The 16,069-nt window shown below is 41.0% G+C and overlaps 1 protein-coding gene across 12 annotated transcripts in view; it reads left to right on the forward strand.

Moving 5' to 3' along the window:
* Positions 1-303: 303 nt before the first annotated feature.
* Positions 304-16,069, forward strand: part of Dap160 (dynamin associated protein 160) — a 21,147-nt gene continuing 5,381 nt past the window's right edge. For 2 of the 12 annotated variants that reach the window (XM_022798822.2, XM_086984242.1), the window contains exons 1-11: positions 662-1,107; positions 1,761-1,905; positions 2,967-3,213; positions 3,433-3,692; positions 4,219-4,527; positions 4,737-4,960; positions 6,493-6,675; positions 7,147-7,703; positions 7,962-8,882; positions 9,213-9,600; positions 9,994-10,108. In XM_022798822.2, coding sequence (XP_022654557.1) covers positions 3,065-3,213; positions 3,433-3,692; positions 4,219-4,527; positions 4,737-4,960; positions 6,493-6,675; positions 7,147-7,703; positions 7,962-8,882; positions 9,213-9,600; positions 9,994-10,108 — 3,106 coding nt within the window. In that variant the 5' untranslated portion in view covers positions 662-1,107; positions 1,761-1,905; positions 2,967-3,064. The other 10 variants (XM_022798823.2, XM_086984236.1, XM_086984240.1 and 7 more) reach the window with 10 other exon arrangements.

Consider the following 16,069-nt stretch of genomic DNA (forward strand, 5'->3'; position numbering starts at 1 on the left):
TGTAATTATTACATTATGTAATAATTACACTAAGAAGAATCAAAATTTAAACCATGGCGGGCTTTCGATGGCGCTATGGATACATGTTAGTCACCACCGGCCAAACTGCAGTCGAGGAGAGAGATAGTAGCTATGCTAGTGCTAGCAGTATGTGGCGTCACCTGGTGGCCATTTAAAAAGATGAAGCAAGCGTGTGCCGTAAGAACAAGGGGTCGTTGTTGTTAGTGAAGTGAGACACAGACCGAACGAGCGAGCGGACGGCGACCGAACACAGCGGCTAGCTTCGTCTGGCTGTGCGATGCGGACCAGCGACAGCAGACCGACAGACGAAGTCAGTGAGCGGAGCGAAGAGTGTGCGTGTGACTTGCATGGTGTTACTGCAGTGGTAGTAGCAGTAGCTATTGTAGCGACTGCCGTGCATTGCTGAGTGAGTTCCTTCAGAACGGTGAGTGGTGAGTGAGTGCCTGTCTGACTGGCGACGAGCGTTTGTACCTATGTGCTATTTACTGTATAGATTTCAGCCGCCCCATATTGAGAGCGTTTACTTATGAGGTAGAGTAGGGAGAGAGAGAAAGCAAAAAGGGCGAGAGATGTGTTAGGTGCAACTGCTACGCAGAGTGCAAGCTGAGAGGTGATTAACGACGATGGCAATTTTGTGAGTATCCTGCTTCGAGACAAATGGTCCAAGAAATAGCTGTTCCGAATCGAACCTATACACATGTGGTTAGGTTTACCCAAATGAGAAAAATTGCGAACGTGTAGAATCATCTCGAGTGATTTACTTCTATCACTGTTGTTCTGGCTGTGCTTATGGCTTGAATGATCTTAAATCTCTTAGTGGTATAATCTGTTCCAAGAGCAGGCCTATTTATACTCTTACGAACTGGCTTTTCTCACACTAGTTCCTTTGTAGTTCGAGGTGTGACCTTCGAAGTATCCATGAATATCAACCAGAATGCTTGTCAGTTGTAGCATTATCTCATAGGACTACTACCAGAGATGATTCTGAGTAAAGAACGTCCTCCTGTATGCTTCTTAAATTATTTATTTTTTCTAAATTATTCATTTATTCGTTTTCATCAATTCCATGCGACTTCTAAGTTTTCGGTGAGTTAACTGTCTTTTAAGCATTATTGGGCAAAGCGGTACGAGAATTTTAGCATTGTGCAAGCTGCATTTGGGGTCACATGATGAAAAAACGGCGAATCCTCGCAAATGCCGAGCCAATATCGTGTTTCATATCGAAGATTCACAAACTTCAACAGTTAAAAAATGTAATATGTTCAACTCAGATGTTTTAAATAGTCGAGCTAGATAGTGAGATGTGACGCATTATCCCACAAATAGCCGCAGCTATTAGAGTGTTTTTAATCTTTCGAGTTTTATGTCTGCTACCGCGGTTAGCCATTCTATCAAACGGAATATGAAACGCCACCCGACTTTACGGCAAACAGGGCCTAACTACATCGGCAGTGATCGAAGCATGTTTGTCATGAGCTGTTTTCCGTCTGTCAACGCATTGGTGTTGCTTACTCTAGATTTACATTGTAGTTACGATTCATTGCGGCTGATTTAACATGTGACATCTAAAAGCCTATAGCAGGAGACAGTTAATAGTATGAGGTGAACGTTAGAACTCGGTTTTATTCTCAGCCATAACGCGAAAAAAAATTAAAATAAAATTTCAAGAAAAAAAGAGAAAATTCAACCACATCTTTTGCTACCTGCGAGTTAAATCGGATTTAATCATTCTCTTGTAGTCATTTTCGCTTTGTGAAACGGAAGCATCAGCAACAACTATAAAATTAAAGACAGTGGGAAAAAAACGGACCGTCGGGACTGAGTGCAAGAGTGACTGGTCTGCTGTCAATTTTTGGTTCCTCTTCCGCGAACAAAAAGGTTTCGGTTAGTTGTTGTAAACTGAGGTACATTACTTAAACTCACTGGTATAACTATAATGACATACGTAGGAACAGGCATACAAGTAAGCACCATTCCATTCTGAAGTGTAGCTCCTGCAAAAATATACTGAATAGCATAACATTATGAAGGCTCATTTTTTAGAGGTAGCAATAATATCGTGCTGCCATTACTAGAAAAGGACTATATAGTATGAGACGACAGCTGCCCATGCGCTCAATCTTCTCGTTGTTACTGAGAATAGGTGTATGCACCATTTTTCATCTCTCATCCGAATATCCATGGAACATATGCTAGTTGCGGAGATAATTTATATACAATTGTCTGAAGACTCCGTCTGACAATTGTCTGAAGTTTCCGTTTCCTTTTGTTTCGCAATTAATTTATTGGTACCCTGTCTTTCTTTTTTTCTCTTCTTTGGATTCCGAACTCTTGCATAGAAAATTTTGTCTTGTTAAAATTTGGTAAAATATATGCATCTCGAATACTACCTAAAAACAAGCTTCTTTTTGTAGTGTGTCCACCCATAACAGCATAGACTCTTCTAAAAGACAGCATCAAGATAACGTATAACTTGTGCATACTTACGATTGAATGGTTGAGTTGAAAATAAATATATATATCATCATATATAATTCGATCAATCTAATTCGAGTCGTCAGCTTAAATAAGGGAATCTTAAGTAAACACCACACACCCGATACTATAGACACATGATTATCACGATAAGAGATTCTTAATTTTTTTACCTATATATATATGCAACAAATTTAAAAACAGTAATTCCATTAGCTCTACACTCGTTAAAGAGTGTCTTTTAAATGGAAGAAAATTGAAGGCCCTTAATGTTTTTTATACCCCATTTCACGCATGCGCTAGGTAGCTTACATTAATCGCCAGCGAAAAATTTCTATTAGATATCCCAATCTTTATAACCGTATAATTATATGTTGATGCACTTTATTGCACTTTGCCTGTCCATAAATTAACGTTAACTTTTTGTTATTATTAATAGCGAACTAACTGTAAATCTTTCATTCAACCAGCTGCCGTATCGTTCAGTCACAGTATCCTTCAACCACCAGAACTGGTTGAGAGAAGGATTTCGCGGAAATAGGAAGTTTTTCCGAATCAGTGAAGCACGATGGATACTTGGACGATTCCACCGGAGATGCGCGCCAAATATGACGCCCGGTTTGAAATCATCCAGCAGGGCGGCGCTGTTACTGGAGATGTGGCTAGGGCGCTTTTTCTTAAAAGCGGACTTCCGCCTCAAGTGCTAGCAAAAATATGGTATAGAACTATTTACATAGTTTTTACTTCTGTAGTCCTATAGTTCAAGTCCTATAGTAGACGTGGTTATCGGTTATTTACAGATAGGCTTAATGAAAAATTAATAAATACGCTTTGATAGCTTTATTTCATAAAGGTCAGATTTCGTATATTCTTAAAATAGACATTCGGAAGAACGAAGGTAATCTTTCGTTTCATCATGTTTACTTATATTGTCAGGGCTCTGGCCGACATGGATGCGGATGGCCGCATCGATAAAAAAGAGTTTTCTATTGCTCTTTGGCTAATTGCGATGAAACTCAAGGGTATCGAGGTACCGGACAGACTTCCTGCATCTATGCTGGCTCCGCCACCTCGTCCACCACCTTCTGCGGATCCATTTGTAGCGACTGGGGCTACCCCACCAAGGCCAGGGCCACCTCCACCTGTTCCACCCGCCCCCGCGCTCTCCGCCATGGTGCCGCCCGTTGCCATTCCAGGTAAACATTGTAACAAAAACGACATTAATTTATACCATGTCATCGTAGGTGCAGCTACATTTTGAATAGTTTAAACGCAGTTCATCATTTGTTAACACAATTCCAAGGTACCAAAGAAAATGGATAGGTAAACCGACACACGAGGGATATATAATGGAGAGAGGCAAAGAGCTAAAAAGAAATAAGTTTAGTCAATACCCTTCTCTGCATGGACTCTGTTATAATTGTTGTAAAGCGGTGTAAATAATCAAACTATGGGTAATATTTATGGGTGAATCTCGATTTATTGTTTCGATGTTACACATACAGACACTTAACGAATGTGTGATGCGTCCCATGGATGTATAGTAATGGGAAAGCAGCGCAGAATTCATTTATCAGTTCACTTCAGTACAGTTGCTTTTTCTTCAGTCCTGTTTACTGTCTACATTCATTAACGACACCTACAATGCCTTTCCTACTGCTTCGATTATCCTTCTTCTACCAACTTTTTCAAAAACGATAACAACAACAATTACGTTACTAGCAGCTGGCAGAGTTGGCGGGCCGCCGCCAAAACCCCCGCCACCTGTCAACATGCCTCCACCGAAACCGGCACCACCAGTGATTCCACCTGCACCGCAGGTGGTACCTTCAAGCGGAATTGGATCGGTGCAGCCAGGCGAATGGGCTGTAGCCCAACAGACAAAACTCAAGTATACCCAATTGTTTAATCAGCACGACAGGCAGAGAACGGGCTTTCTGACAGGAAATCAGGCCAGAGGAATCCTTATGCAGACTGGCCTTCCGAACGCTGTTTTAGCTCAGATATGGCAGCTCTCCGATATTGATACCGGTAAGTGACCTTATTTCTTTGTGAATTTATAACATGCTCGATATTACCTTGTTACGATACTAGTAATAACAATAATAGTTTTCAACGTTTACGACATTACAATGTGTTAGATTTATATTCATATATCCCACTGAGTTAAAATGTCTTCTCAGCAGGCGTGTTATTATATTGCATGTCCATTATCAAGTGTTTTTCTCTCTTTGCTGCAGACGGCCGGCTAACTAGCGAAGAGTTTGTGTTAGCGATGCACCTTTGTGAACAGTCCCGATCGGGACAGCAACTGCCTACAACTCTGCCCGTCGATCTGGTCCCTCCGTCTTACAGACGGAGAAACAGTGGAGCTAGACACGATTCCGTTGGATCTGTGGGCTCAGCCGGATCGCGTGGAATAAGCGGACAGGAGGCGATTGTTAGCCCACCGATGACACAAGAGGTAAAAGAATTACGCATCTCTTATAAAACCAAGATATGTATTTAATCACTAGGCGAAACATTCAATGCGTAGATGCGGTGATGGTGATGATGCCGGGATTCTTAGCTATATTTGGTAAAGCACAGTCGTACTGAGTAATTGGAGTATCAAAAATACACTTTTGTTTTTACACACAATCCTAAAGAAATAACCTTATATTCAATAGTATGGTACATTTATATCTGATGAGAATGATTGTCTTACTCTTTTTTTATTTAATAATTTTAAGCAACACTTAATTTCACTCAAATAGAATAATAAGATATTACTTAAATCTATTCACTGTTCTCTGAACAAGTATTCTACAAGTTGGCTGGGTAGGTTTGTACAACACTAGTAGAACGTTGTTTTATTAACAGTTATACATGTATCTTTCGCATTTTCTCGACCAGTGGCCACACGAGAGTTAGGTTAATATTCTAGATTACCATGGCTAAAAAGCTAGTGACACCAGTTAGCTTTAAGCGTGGCAGCCTAAAACTTTGACTAACAAATGCTCTCACTAACATTGGCTGCCTACATGCATTGAGTACTAACTACTAACATTCACTTAGCATCAACTCACACTTTGGCGGCAGCAACACGCATCAGCCTTCGCTCAACGCTCGTTCTCCAGTATCGTGCGCGTACTTTTTTCCATCTCTAATCTGTGTCTCAATAAATGATATCGTACATGTACTACGGCTCACTACGAATATATAACGGATCTGCGTGTACATGCGCAAATTCTCTACTATATATTCTCTACTTTTGCCTCTGTTTTTTTCTACGGCAGTTTCTTCATCGATATTATTCACAAAGGCATTACATTCCTTACTTTTCCTGGCATGTACACTTCGGCGTTTACACCAACAGTTAACGTTCCAATGTCCAAACTAGTGAGCACTATGCTGTTTCTTCCTACGCAGATGGTAGATAAATTTTGAGTTTATAAAAATCAACTTTTTCAACGGTCGGTCCCCTCATTTAATTATTCGCGCGCGTCTCAAGAACAGCGAACGCTTTCAATAGGCGTTTCTGTAAAGTGCAGAGGTTCGGACGCCTACTGTCGCGTGGATATAGTGGTGGCACCCATAGTAACGAAACGTATCACGCGACAGACTGTCGCGCTATTATTCCGCATTTTGCGGGTAGCCGTTGCATCGAGAAGCCAGTTTTATCGCACGTAACATAAAATAATTAGTACATATATATACACACGGTGTCGCCATCTTTCTCTTTCTACTAACTAGCGTGATATCATCGCTGTCACAGCTAGTGATGGTGATGATGACCTACTGCTTGTGTCTGCTTTTGAATCGTGCCTGTCCATGCTACATGAAAACTGGAACTTTCTTGATAAAACCCATCTTTTCGAGTAGAATGTGATAGTGCTCTTCTCTTAACCGTTTGCTGCTCGTGTTGGCAAACGACCAGGTAGGCTATGGCTTCGTCAGAGCTTTTTGGTAACTGATTTTGCTACAAAAATTGGCATATATGGCATATATCCCTAGAGCGCGGAGCTGATTGGAAGCCTATCCGTGGGTTATGCAACGTTTGAGGACAGGCGACGGGAGAACTTTGAGAAAGGTCAGGCAGAGCTCGAAAGACGACGCCAGATAATCGTCGAACAGCAAAAACGTGAACAGCAGGAGAGAGAGCGCAAGGAACGCGATGAAATGCTACGCAAGCAAAAAGTAGGTAAACGCCTATGGAAACGCAAGAACGTTAAGCGAACACTTCATCCGATTTGAGATATATACAGTGAAGAACAGCAGCAACGAAAAGCTAATAAGCTGCTGCTGCTGGAACCAATTGGTCATGCAGAGCAACACATGGAACAACAGCTGCAAGCATCGACAGCATAACAACAGCACTATAGCTTAGCTTTCTACGGTAGGACTGGCAAAGGTGATGCTGAATATACACATAATATATATATATATATATATATATATATATATGTGTGTGTGTGTGTGTGCATTAATATCTTAGGGAGGGACTTCCTAGTCAATAATCATAGAAAACGATGATGCAAAGTTTTTACAAATGTATGTGGTCAATATGACGTTTTTTGGTAATTTGTGAAATTATTTCACGTATGTTTTCGCCGTTGTCGTTTCTGGCGTATCCGGAATATTTGTCCGTGTATGTGTCTCTATGATTAGATGCGGCAAGAACAAGAGCGCAAGCGACAGGAGGAACTTGAAGCCGAGCGCGAACGACAGAGGCAACGCACGGAAGAACTTGAAGCGGAGCGAAAAAGGATGCAGGAGCAGAAGGAGGCTGCTCGTAAGGAAATGGAAAGACAGCGAGAACTTGAGTTGCAACGGCAACGCATTACCGAGATGACAGCCCTCAAACAACGCACCCAGGAGGGGCTCTCCCTGCTCAAGAGGAGAAAGCTCGACCTCTGTTTGCAGGTCGAAAGGCTCTCTAGGGAGGTGGGTGAGGTCAATGGCAAAATGGCTGTTCAGAAAGAGGAGGTCGCCACGGCTAAGGCGTTCATCGATGGAATGCGCCCTCAGAGAGACGAGATCATGAGCGAGCTGTCAGAAATCAAAGCTCGTTTGAAGGAGTGTTCGGACGAGGCTTTGCTTCTAAATCAAGAGAAGTTGAATATGCAAAATCAACTGGCTTCTCTCAAATCGAAGGCTGGCAACAAAAAGCGCGAGCTAGAAACAAAGATTGAAATGGCTCGCAAACAACTACAGCAACTTACCAAGTAAATACATTTTAGCTAGCATTATTCTTTTGCTACAGCTAGGCAGTGTAAAGGTGTTTTTACGGCAGGAAGTTTGTAACTATATTCATTGCACTCTTGTGTAGGCACTTCAGGAAGTCTGAGTTCCAAAGTAGACACGTAGCAAAGAATGCTCCTTTAGTTATCCTGCAGGTAGATATGAACGAGGATATAACAATACGTATTTATTAACTTTCGGTAAAACAACGTGTACTGACAATAACTGGTGGTAACTTTTAGTGAGGTTAAAAACAAGACAGCAGAGGTGGAGAAATCTGAAAAGGAAGTGGAGGACAAAGAAAATGCCAAGAACGCGGCGAACCACGACGAATCTGTATGGGTCAGTGTTGCTCCGGCCAAAGAAGACAAGGCCGAAGATCTCTCAAAACCCAAATGGGATGACCCTACAGAGGTTAACTGGGGAGATGAGGCAGCAAAGACAGCTCCTGTCGTTCCACCGCCACCTACGCAGGCGACCATGGATGCTTGGGGTGATACTAAACCTTCACCGGACGTTTCTGTTGGTGGTAACTGGGGTACGGATAATATCGCCAAAAGTTGGGCGGATCCAAACGGCACTACTGTCCAGGCAGGAGCCATCAGCACAAAAAAAAAAGAAGAAGAAGCTACAAAATATCGAGCAGTGTATAAATTTGAGGCGCGTAATGAAGACGAACTGTCATTCCAACCCGGGGATATCATCAAGGTTACCGTTGGTGAACAAGGAGAACCAGGGTGGCTCGCAGGCGAGCTGCGAGGCAAAAGTGGCTGGTTTCCGAAGTCTTATGTTGAGCCGGTCGATGGAGGAGCGTTGACGTGGGACTCAGCCCCGGCCGAGACCGAGGTTAGGTCCACTCCATTAGACACCGTAGAAGAAGAACCTGGCGCGGGTGAAGGAGAGGCAATTTACTACGCCCTTTACCAGTACAATTCGACGGAGGCGGGCGATTTATGTTTCCCTGCTGGAGCAGCCATCAAAGTCACGCAGAAAAATGGCGACTGGTGGACCGGAACCTACAATGGTGCCTCGGGTATGTTCCCTGGTAATTATGTTTCAGCAGACGAACTCGTAAACGCCGAACCGGAAGCTGTAACCAACGTGCCAGCAGCACAGGTTGCTACAGAGGATGAAAGACAGTCCGAAAAAGCTAACGGAAAAAGGTTAGTTCAGTACTGTGTTTAATTCTACTTATTAGATACCTAGATAAAAAGATTGAAATTAGTTCTCATATAAGTCTCTTTTATTTTGAATGCTGCACTTTTGTATATATACAAAAGTAGAAAAAATATGCACAAAAAACTTTATATAAAGTTGAGGAAATAAAATAAATAATAATCTGAACAGAAAGGTTATAAAGTTTTCACAAGTTCGCTTCCAGTGCGCGCTTTGCAGACATTGTCTATATGTCGACCACTTGACGATATCCATTACAATTTCTGAGGCCAATATAGACGTTTGCTGAACGAAACCCATTATTTTTTTATTGTCAGGTCGAGTACACCAAATGATTCAAAGAAGAGCATGAAGAAAAAACCCGAGATCGTCGTAGTTGTGGCGAATTATGATGCAAGCGGTGACGGTCAATTAAATCTAGTCAAAGGGCAACTTGTGCAGGTGCGCAAAAAAACTGACGGTGGCTGGTGGGAAGGTGAGATTCATTATAAGGGCAAAGGCCGGAAAAGCGGCTGGTTTCCTGCCTCGTATGTCAAAGTGCTTGCTGGTCCTGGAGTAGGTGAAAAATCTGCAACAGGTGCAGCGGCATCCACATTAGCATCTGCTTCATCCCAGGAAACTTCCACAGAATCAGTTCGAGGAGAAAAAGTAAAAGCTGTCTACGATTTCCAGGGACAACAAGAGGACGAGTTGAATTTCGTATTGGTAAGTGGCTTGTGCCACACGGTGCCGCATGAGCGAATCCCGGTAGGATAGAATATAAAATTTCTTTAGATCGTAAGATTATTAGCAATAATTTATAAATTGTTGTCAAAGAAATTATTGATCGGTAATTTTATTTCATTATGAGTACCAAAAAAACTAGAAATGTTTAGAGAGTTACGTTCTCCACTGATAAGCTTTGCTTCAGACGGCTGATCCGTATGTTTTATAGGTAAACTCGCCAAGAGGTCTGTCGGCTATGGTTCTGTCCCCAAGACAGATCAGCAAAGTCATAATCGTCATGTTTTATTCGACGTGAAACTGAGAATATATATTATTACAATAGATAAAGCATTTCTCGATTCAACTGCTAATCTCATAATATTACTGTTTTAGGATGAAATTATCGTGGTTACGAACAAGGATGATCCTGCCTGGTGGAAGGGCTACAAGGCAAGCGATGGTCCCACGATGGAAGGCCTTTTTCCTTCGAATTACGTTGAACCGATCTGTAAGTAATAAAAAATAAATTCTGTTTTTTCTTAAAAGATATATATAGCTAATGTTTTTAAAGGCACGTGGTGCGGTTGTAACTGCTTAAGTGCTCAACTGCTCTGTGAAGGGAAAGGAACTGCATGAGGTGTACAAATTCTGCCATTCAGTGGCAAAAAAAGTGAGCGTTCTAAACCGTCAAACATATTCAATGCATTTGTTGCCAGTAGTTTATATCGACTACTTGTATTCTTTCATTTATTTCACAGTTTCTCTACATTTGGCTGTGTAAGCAATCCAAGCACCCTTGGAAGACGGAAAATGCTTGAAGATAAATAGGTGTTACTAATGAGTTTTCGAGCACTGACGATAATGGCCAGCGCACGAGCCCTATGTCCCCCTTTTCCGCGCGATCAGTCGAACTGGCGAGCGTTGCTGAGAATTCATTGTTTTTGTTCGTACTCGGTGTATCTGTGTTTCGCTGAGTCTAATTGTTAACTTAGATGTCTCGTGTCCCTTACCCTGCCCCCAGGAACGGAGCGGTGGCCACGAGAGAGAAGTCGGGCCGAGTCTAAATGAGTCTCAGAAGACAAATGAAGCCTCATAGCTAGCCGAGTTGGCAGCTTTTCAATGGAAGCTGAAATCGAAGAAGCTAGAGATGGAAGCCAGGCTTCGATGGTGTGTGGACGGAGTGTGCTATTGGGAAGGGAAATCTTGGCGAGAGCTAAGGCTCTTGTCAAGAACACAATCGTTCAAGGCTGGCTAACGGGCGGGCGGGCAGGCGGGCGGGCGGGCGATCGGCTGCGGCGGCGGCGGCGGCGGCGGCTACTGATCACTATTAACCTACATTCACCCTCACGAAGTTACCGGAACAACAACAATCATCATCAACATCACTACACCAACGACAACAATAACGGGAACAATAGTATCAATAACATGCACCATAGCAACAACACTACCATGGAATGTAACACTTGTTACATCACAATTCGTTTTGTTACTTAAATGGTGACGCCGCTACACGAATTTATACTTGCCAGAGGTGACGATCACCGATCTGACAGATGATGTTCCCGCTTAAATCCGGCCGACAAAATGCTCACATTTTACCTTGTGCATCATGCCACCTTGGTTAGTTTATCGTTACCAATAAACTTTACATATTTTAGGTCTAAAATGTAAAATGTGCCTGAAGATTATGCACATTTCTAGATCTATTAATTTATACAGATGTACACGTGCAAATAGTAAATGTAGACCATAACCAAAATAGTTGTTGGGACAGTTATAATATTCAGTTTGTTATCATCAGTAATATTCATTGTCGCAGGCCCACATATCTCGTGTGACTCATCTCTCTACGTGTTCAAAAGCAGGTTTTCATCAAAGTCAGTTAAAGTGAAATATAGTTACGGACTTGAGGTCAACGTCTGCAGAAATGCAGAAATTAAACGAATTTCTAAGCGAACGAACAAAGCATTTTTTATGTTCGATCTTGGAGGTGTTCTCACTGCAAATTGGCATGTAACTCTGTGATGCTGGCCGGTTATAATGCACTAATAATATGCGAAGCTAAACGGCACTAACGGACGTGACAATTGCGTTAGTCATCTTATCGATGTTCGAACGGGCTTACGGTTGCGTCGACCAACATCCTTCGTTGCGCCTTCGAAAACTAACGTTCAGGGGTCCAGGTGCAGATTCTATAATTCACAAGTTTGCTGGTAGGATAGAACTCGCGAAATATTCGTGACATTGCAAAAAAAGAGTCTAAAGATCCAAAGTTAGCGGTAGGTGTGCGGCAGCATGATGCGAAAGCGACACTCATTTGAATAGTGGAAAAATTCGCTATTAAGCTATTGCAGATACATGCAATGCATCTTAGTCGGTCCATCCAAAAACTAAGGAAAACATAAGCAGCACAATATACGGGTCACGCACGCGCTGTATGCATATATTTCTGGTACAAATGTTAAACGACCCTGCAATAGTACTCCATAATAGTGTAACTGTACCAAAAAGAGACGCAAACAAGTTCAATGTCGTTGAAGCGACAGTAATGAATCTGCACCTTGACAGAGCGAACGCTGTCTGTACACTTTGCAGACGAAAATTAAGAGGGCCGTATAACAATCAGATCACTGATGTCTGCAGCAAAGGCAGTCAGCGAGTGTATTCGCTACAATAACAACATGCTTCGTAATAGGTCTCATGAGAAAAGACCACGAAAAACTAAATAACTTCCGCCCCGTGATAATAACTTGCCACTTGGACCGTGGTTGCGGCTATGAGGACTTAGTTTCTAGCAACCAACTAGATCGTACTCGATATCTGCTTGCGATCTATATATAGATCTAATATCTATTGTTTGATTCCTTCCCAACTTAGCACTCTCCGCCACATATTATCAAGTGATTCGATGCTGAACACGATATTGTCGTTGATGTCGATAATAATGATGATTATGATAACCTGCCTGATTCATTATTTTTTTCTTCTACCGTTATTCATGGGACGCTTTACTTTATTACGGTACTGAATATGCGCTTAGTGTTGCTCATTTTTGGTTTTGTTTTGTGGTTCTGTTTACGTATATTCGGTTGGTGACTCTAAACTCTGACCTTGTTTCACGATAATCTTGCTATGGCCACATGCGCGTGGTAGGGGTGCTCGAAGGAAACTGTTTGAACCTGGGCATAACGAGCAACTTTGAGCGGAACAAGTAGCAGCAACAGATGTTACAAAAGAAAAGCAAATTAAAGACGATACGGGGTCTATGATAAAGCTGAGTAAGCAAAAATAGAAAAGCGTGGACCATAATCTCGAAACTGTCAACAATAATACCGCTATTGAGGTTCAGCGATGGTATCGTCAAGCAATAACAACAAAGGTTCAGACACTATTCCATTCCAGTTTTATTAAACATGTAACGAAGTAGTAGTAAATATGTAACGTTGCTTGGTAATAATGATATGACGTAATAATGGTCGCTTTATAAGACGTATGGCTAGCCGAACGCGCCTCGTGGGACGATGGCGAGCTTGATCAAACCTTTCCTTTTCTAGTCTATTCAACTGAGAATTCCGTACATCCTTTATTCTTATCCTGAAGTTGCAATTATTTAATATTTCGTACCGCAGTAAGTTAATTGGTGTTGCCGGCCGTTCCAATACGTAATAAATAACAATATTGTCCAGTCTACATAAGGCAGAAAAGGCGAAAAATAACTGATTAATGGTTGTCACAGTTCGCAGAAGGTGGGACGAGGGAAGAAAGCACATTTATCCCACGAACGAGGCAGTTAGTTAACGAGGCAGCCTGTTACCTAGTCTAAGAGAAGTGTGGCATCACTCGGGTGTCCTAAGTTAAAGGCCTTAGTTCCTTATGAGTGTAGCCTTTTAATAGAAAGCCACGTTACGGCCAACATTTACGACAATGGTACATATAACGTGGGCAAATATTCCTTACTTATTTTCTATGGCGTCAAAGATCTGGAATTCCTCTTTCAGTTTCTAGACTCTTCCGAATTACATTTCTCCCAGATTCAGCGGGCGCGATGATAAGCCAACCAAGCTCGACCAAACTTGCGCCGTAATATATTTCTACCATATTTTCCGCTTTTTTTTATTATTTATCATGTAATAAGCAAATACTGGATTGACCTATCTATGTATTTACCCAATAATATGTTCCTTCTATCTAATTTGATTTAGGTCCTCACATCCATGAATTATCTGCTCAGTTATGATATTGATGTGCGAGACAGTGATTATCATTTCATCATGTCATTGAAGTCATTCTTATATAGTTTTGCCGAAGTAATAATAGCTAGTAATAATAATAATGAGTTGCGAATGAATAGGAATAGACAGGAGAACGAAGCACAAAGCAGTGAGGAATAAGGTATATAAAGATAGTTCTCTTATAATAGTCTAAACCGGTTATCAGCGATCACACAAAAAAGGTATCTAGGCTTGAGTGGCCTAACGAGTCTGATTCTTGAAGATAAGCGATATTATAATGAAGTCTGGATGAATCTATTGAAGCAATACAACTTTAAAGATTTGTCGTTCCCGCATATAGCTATATGATTACACACGCAAGTACACACACACACACACACACGAACACCAATAACTGTATTATTATAGAAATTACGTAATGACTTGGAGAATGTTATCTACTTCGTGGTCTCTATATAATGATAGTAATCTGACTTTGTCAGTTTATGCTGAAGCACACACACACACATACACACTCAACTATTCGAACTGAGAGATAGCATAATCTTGCAGCGACGACCGCCAACAATTTTGAAGATGAAATTTGCTGTTCTATGTATTATCTGGGGTGATACCCAGAGGAATATTTTACCTCCAAATGCTGCAATTTGAGCTTGCTTTAAAGGCCCACCGAAATACATAGGTATAATAAGGCTCATATAAATAAAATTTCGCAGTTCATTCATGATGAAGTGGATTATTCTTCAATTATTCTGTTGCAAAGTGTGCTATTCTATGACGGGGATTATTGATTCCACCGGTTTGCTAGAGGATAGTACATATTAGTCCATGACCCGCTAAGTAAGCATAAGTACATAAGAAAGTGATAATCGACAGACCTACATCGAATGGATTTCAATAATTAAAATGTGTTGCCGAACGTCGCATAGACACTTTTCAGTAAGGTCGATGACGATATAGCTCCTCATAAAAATATAATTATAATGTAGTTGATTAAATATACTATAGGATCTGATGCAATATCTAGCATGCAATTAAACATAGTAGTGAACTTGAATAGTCGTTAAGAACGGATCAGCCAATTGATATAACATGCTGATGATAATATAAAGAATAAAGTTTAAACACCAACTGAACACTAAGAAAGTGTCATTATTTCAATTAATTTAGAACTTTACATGAAGAGATTACTCTATGACACTGTGACTTGAAATAGTTTCGTTGATGGTGTATGACAGCACTCGACTGGAGCTAAGTAAAATTAGATATGATTTGCATGTCTATATATCTATTGTACCAAAACACGTAATGAGCCGATACAACACTGGCCTTGCCTATGAAGATTGTTACTACATTAAATTAAGATGATCCCGGTAACATATGACTGTAATGCTTAATACTAAATAAGTTAGATTTTGACCTACTTGCAAAGCGATTCATTTACCCATTACTAGTTCTCTACTAAGGGTTGCACATAATACTAATTATGATAAAGCAATTTTTCTCAGTGGATTGCGTACGAAACAGATACTCGAATATTCGTTCTCGAATTTTCAGTTTTTCTATTAACATATGATGAAATGTGTATTGGTGTACACTGGAAACCGCAACGTATATTCTTTACACATTCGTAAGATGAGAAACACTGACATCTTTGGTCAAATTTACCGAAGTACGCCCTCGGTGTCTTTCAATTACCGACTCTCCGAAGATTATACCATCTTCACAGAAGGAGGAGCTTGGAGCTACATTACAATCTGTGCACGCGAATCGTCTGTTGAGTTTTTTTACATCCGATTAAATTAATTTATTGATGACTACTATTGGTCCAGCAAATTCTTACAAGCCGCCTGCAAGGAAAAGTCTGAAGGTTTGGTCCACACAACTCTACGATTATTATACGATCTGACGGATGGATACTTAAGTGATTAATACAATAGCAAACCGATTTCGATACATAGTACCTAATCAAAATTTAACTAGTACTAATCGATGAATGGGAGGCAAAAATGAACGTTCGCTAACTGAATTGAGCTAAGGGCAATGGTCGCAAAAATTGAGAGTGGATGCATGCTACACTTCATATGTTTCGTTTTTTTTTGGTCTGCTTTTCTTTATTGGAAAAATGCTATTTGGTTGCTAATAGCCGGATAAGCACTTGCAGCACATCATCATTATGCCAATTAGCGTCATAGCTTTTGAAGTTAGTAAAAACCGTATTTAATTGCATATAT

This window comes from Varroa destructor, unplaced genomic scaffold (assembly GCF_002443255.2).
Source record: "Varroa destructor unplaced genomic scaffold, Vdes_3.0 BEIS01000003.1, whole genome shotgun sequence".
Lineage (NCBI taxonomy): Eukaryota > Metazoa > Arthropoda > Arachnida > Mesostigmata > Varroidae > Varroa > Varroa destructor.